General features: G+C 54.9%; 1 protein-coding gene across 1 annotated transcript; it reads right to left on the bottom strand.

Annotated features, from left to right (window-relative positions):
• Window positions 1–2,034: 2,034 nt before the first annotated feature.
• LOC309448788 (olfactory receptor 14J1-like) lies at window positions 2,035–2,949 on the bottom strand (the record flags this gene model as incomplete). Its single annotated transcript, XM_082070540.1, has 1 exon — window positions 2,035–2,949. One exon carries the CDS (start codon window positions 2,947–2,949, stop codon window positions 2,035–2,037), a length of 915 nt encoding a protein of 304 aa, XP_081926666.1.
• Window positions 2,950–5,389: the final 2,440 nt, after the last annotated feature.

Here is a 5,389-nt window from a genome sequence, read left to right as displayed (position 1 = left end):
GGGACACCAATCCTTCTCCAGCTACTTCCCAGGCCTGGTGAAGAACCAGGACAGCAAGGACTTCTGGCCCTGCACCCTAAACTCTGGGTATTATCTTGGGACAGCTGAACACCAGCACTTTTCTCTCCAAGGCAATTTCCAGCCCAGGTCAGCTCCTGTCTGATCTCCCCCATCCCTCCTCTGATCTGCTCTGGTGCTCCTGGCCCCATCCTGTGCTCCCCACAGGGCCCCAACCTGGCACTGATGCTCTGCAGAGCAGGTTGGCTGCAGGACCATGGGGCGACTGCACACTGGTTGTGCTGCTCAGTGAGGGACACAGATGCAACAGCATGGGCTGCACTGTCACTGAGCTCTTTCCTGGGGGTCTAAAGCTCTCGAATGAGTTCACAACATTTCTTGGGACTCATTGGATTTTCTGCTCATTTCTGTTCAGCAATTCCTTCCTTTTCCTTCAGGTGCCTGCAGATTGGTGCAGGAAGACGCGGACTATCTCCTTCCCAGGGATGGAGGTAGGCTGACCAGCCCATAATTCTTCAAATTCTCTTTCCTGCCCTTCTTGAAGATGGGTTTGACATCTTCCTTTCCCAAGGAACTCAGAACTTCTCTGATTCTGCTGTTCCATTGAGACCACAATCCAGAATCACGGGTAACCACTTGTAGTGAGCCTATCCCAGCAGCTGAGATGAATTTGACTAAACCACTGAGGTTTGTTCCTGCAGTCACACAGAAAAATGCCAGCGTTCCGTCAAGCATCCATGTCTGAACTGGACTCTGGAACTCCTTCTTCACCCAGGGGTGTTAAGAGACAGAATCTTTCCAATTTGCACATAGAGGTCATGGTCTCAGTTTCTCCTTGGACTCCTGTTGCCACTCCAAAGTGATGAGAGGCACCTCAGCCCTGTGGTGTGTCACCCTGCTCTGCACTCATCTGAGATGTCTCACGTCATGAGGAATGGACATGGGGATCACAGTTCAAGGAAGCACAACCCAGTGGATGGTTTCCCATGGGCTGTTACTCCCAACGTGAAGTGACCTTGAGACATTGTCTGTCCCACAGGCCTTCATGGAACCCCCAAAAAGAGCTGATGTTATTTGCACTCACTGGGTTCATCTCACCTCACATCCATCATGTGCGTGCTCACATCTCATCTGTACAATGCAAACATGGATTGCTGACCTTCTCATTCAGTGTCCCTCCATGGAGGGAAGAACAACCTCTGTGAGCTGGGGAGAGAGGCCAGTGCTGGAAATGGTGGTTGTGAGGACCAGTTCATGACAATGCCCTGGGGCAGCTTCTGTGGGGTGTCCAGTGCACAGGGGCACAGCCCAGCCCCTGCTCTGCTGGTCCTGCAGGTCTCAGGCAGGAGCCTGGCTGTGAGAGGACACTGCGGTGTGCCAGCCCTGCACACACACACTGCTCAGATGCACAATGGCGTTTTTTAAGTGGGTGACTTTTGTAGGAATAAGCTTGAGAGAAACATTGCAAGAAGATATAAACCATCATGCACTCCCCATAGAAGATCACTTTTCCTTGTGCAAGTACTGTTACGGAGGCCAGCTCTGTCACAGCAGTGCCCATTGCCTGTCCCTGCCTGCGCCCACAGGACTGACACACAGCAGGACGGTGACCAAGCTGCCAGAGCACTCAGGCCTTGCACCAACACCAGGGATGAGAAGGAGAGTGTGGAGTGGAACCAGAACAGCTCTGGAAGAACAAGCGCTGCTGCTCCCTGGCAGGGCTGCCAGGATGGACTCTTTTCCCTCCATACAGGAACTGTCCCTGCAGCTCCAAATAGGCCTTGCAGGAAGGATACCATGAAAATGAGTCACGACAGAGCCCTTTATTTTGTTTAAATACATGATATAATGGACAGTAGTTATACCAGAAAAGCAGGCAGTGAATGGGGGATGACAACATTATCACAAAAAAACTACCATCAACAAGAAAAAATAGAGATGAAAGGCTGGATCTGTAATTAGTTACATTAAACTCTTATGTAGAAAAAGATGGGCAGTTTATTGCTTCAGAAAACACTAAGTCAAGAGTTTGCACAGGGCAGCCTTGAGCTCCTGGTTCCTCATGCTGTAGATGAGGGGGTTCACTGCGGGAGGCACCACCGAGTACAGAACAGACACCACCAGGTCCACGGATGGGGAGGAGATGGAGGGGGGCTTCAGGTCAGCAAACATGGCAGTGCTGAGGAACAGGGAGACCACGGCCAGGTGAGGGAGGCAGGTGGAAAAGGCTTTGTGCCGTCCCTGCTCAGAGGGGATCCTCAGCACGGCCCTCAAGATCTGCACATAGGACACCACAATGAACACAAAACAGACAAATGCTAAAGAGACACTAACCACAATAAGCCCAAGTTCCCTGAGGTAGGAGTGTGAGCAGGAGAGCTTGAGGATCTGAGGGATTTCACAGAAGAACTGGCCCAGGGCATTGCCCTTGCACAGGGGCAGTGAAAATGTATTGGCCGTGTGCAGCAGAGCAGTGAGAAACCCAGTGGCCCAGGCAGCTGCTGCCATGTGGACACAAGCTCTGCTGCCCAGGAGGGTCCCGTAGTGCAGGGGTTTGCAGATGGCAACGTAGCGGTCGTAGGACATGATGGTGAGGAGACAATACTCTGCTGTGACCAAGAAGAGAAACAAAAAGAGCTGGGCACCACATCCCAAGTATGAGATGGCCCTGGAATCCCAGAGGGAATTGGCCATGGACTTAGGGACGATGGTGGAGATGGAGCCCAGGTCAAGGAGGGCGAGGTTGAGCAGGAAGAAGTACATGGGGGTGTGCAGGTGCTGGTCCCAGGCTATGGTGGTGATGATGAGGCCGTTGCCCAGGAGGGCAGCCAGGTAGATGCCCAGGAAGAGCCAGAAGTGCAAGAGCTGCAGCTCCCGTGTGTCTGTGAACGGCAGGAGGAGGAACTGGGTGATGGAGCTGCTGTTGGACATTTGCTTTTCCTGAGCATGGGGTGCTGTCATGAGAAAAAAAATAAAGACAGTGAGAATCCAGGGCAGAGCTCTCTGACAAAAATCAAACCAGCTCCCATAGACCCTCCCCTGTCACACACAGACACTCTTGTGTTTTTCTAGGAGAACCTTTTTCAGCACTGTGGCTGCAGCCCTGCTTGGGGCTGGAAAATGTGCAACCAAGAGCAGGGCCTGTGCCCATGGGCCGTCGATAAGTCAGCCCAGATCTGCAGAAGTGGGGCCATGGGAATGGTGGGGACTGTCCTGGTTCTGCTAACACAGAAGGGCTGCCAGCACTTGCTTTCCCAGTGATAGGGAACAGAGATGGTGACGGCAGTTTAGGAGTTCCAGGTTTTTTTACATCTGCCTTCATATTCACTGCAGAGTGTTGTTGGGTGTCAGAAACCCTCAGCATTTCTGCTGCACTCAGGGAGAACAGAGCGAGTCCTGCAAGACCAGAGGGTGCCTGTGGGTCAGTGCAGGGTGAGGGCAGCTGCTCTGTCCCTCTGTCCTGCTCCAGCTGCCCTGGGCTGGCACCTTTCTGAGATGGGGGCTGATCACACTCCCATGTTACCCTGAAAAGCCACCAGGCATTGCTGAGAGCAGAGCGATCCACCTCAGACCATGACAGGTCTCACCCTTTCCTAAGGTCTCAGCACCCCATGCTTAGCCCAGGACACACTCAGCTCATTCCCCAGCCCCACAGACTGCATTGCCCACAGCCCACAGGTCAGAGCAAAGCTGGGACACGTGTTCCCATGGACACACCTGCAGGAAAGGACCCACAAGATCAGGCTGTGACTCTGCAGCTGAAACTGCCATCCCCAGAGAGCCTGACAGCAAGAACAAGATCCCAACAGCAGGGACCCAGAGCAGGGGAGCAAGAAGGACAATGCGGTGAGGGTGGGTGTGAGAGAGGCCAGGGCAGAGGCAGCCGGGCACTCAGACAGCGTCACCCTTCCCCAGCTGTGCAGCCACCTCCCAGACACCAACACTGCCGGGCAGCTGCTCTCAGCCCCTGTGCTCTGCAGAGGAACTGCAGCTCTGGCTGCACAGGAGCTGCTTCATGCCTTGGAGCCCCCGGCCCTGAGGGCAGAGGCTTTGCTGGGTGGGACAGGAGGCCAGGGGGCTGCTCACAGGAGGGATCTGCACTGCAGGGGGTCACAGGGACTTTTCTCTGTTCTCCCTCCCATAACCATTCCGGGTTCAGTTTCCTCTCCTTTCTGATCATTTCCCTGCTGCCTGGAGATTCTCCCCTGGGAGGTGTTTCCCTGTCCATGTCTGTTCCCTGTCAGTGCTCACAGACCATCCCACCCTCTGTGCCCTCCCCCTGGCCCTACAGATCCTGCCTGTTCACAGGGCACTGCCTGGGGGCATCTTCCTGTCTGCAGGCTGGAAAACAGGACAGGTCAGACTAAGGCTGACGGGTCCAGCCAAGGTGATGCAGGTGCTGTGCACAGGCAGAGGGGTGGGGAAGGGATGTCATGAGCCTGCTGGCAGATGTACTGATCACTCAGAGTTGCAGTTCAGGAGTCTCAGTGACTTGTTTAAGCATGAGAGCTCATTTTCATTTTATCCTTTCCTGCACCCCCCAGCCCTTGGGAGACGAAACTGAAAAGACAGGCTCAGGAAAACTCCTTATCTGTCTGGTAAACCTTGCATTGATCTTCTCCTGGAGGCATCCCCTTGGAAAAATCCTGGGGGTGATCTGGAGCTGTGAGCAGCCCTGACCCACACAGCACCCTCCACAGCAGAAGTACCTTTCCTGCACAATAGGGTTTGCTCCTTCCCCCCACAGCTTCTTCCCTCAGTGTTGTTGGGCTCTCCCGGGCAGGCTGAGCACTGACCCTGGCAGGCGGCAGAGTCCCTGCCCGGCACAGCCCTGGGGTGCAGGGACCCTGCTCTGCAGGACAGCCCTGGGCACCCATCCTGCACATTGACATTTCCACCCCACAGCCACCCTGGGGAGAACGCAGCATTCACGTCTTGTCACTGACAGTGCAGAAGGCAATCCCTGCTCTGCAGCACATCCTCCCCTCTGATCAGAGAACCTCTGAGAGCTGTACTTACATCTCTCGCAGGCTCTGCAATGGGACAGCTTTCTAAGATCCTACCAAGACTTGCAGATGCAATGCCCTGCAGCCACAGGCTTCATATCTGAGAGGATTTCATTTCCAGTGACCTCTCAGCATCCTCCCAGCCCAGACTGCGTTTCCCTCTCTGTGCCTGGCTCCTGTGCCCTGGGTGCTGCAGGCAGAGCCCTCAGCCCTGCTGCGTGTGCAGAGGAGCTGCTCCTGGGCAGAGCTGTCTCTCTGCAGCGCTGCCGCTGCCATGCGCTCCCTGTGTCCCAGGAGCCCAGCCCAGCTCAGCAGCACAGGAGCAGCCCATGATGTCCCTTTCTCTGTCCCCTCCGGGCTCCTCC

Source organism: Streptopelia decaocto, assembly GCF_964273445.1.
Source record: "Streptopelia decaocto genome assembly, chromosome: 21".
NCBI lineage: Eukaryota > Metazoa > Chordata > Aves > Columbiformes > Columbidae > Streptopelia > Streptopelia decaocto.
The sequence above is the reverse complement of the archived record's forward strand: the minus strand, read 5'-3'. Positions and strand labels throughout refer to the sequence as shown.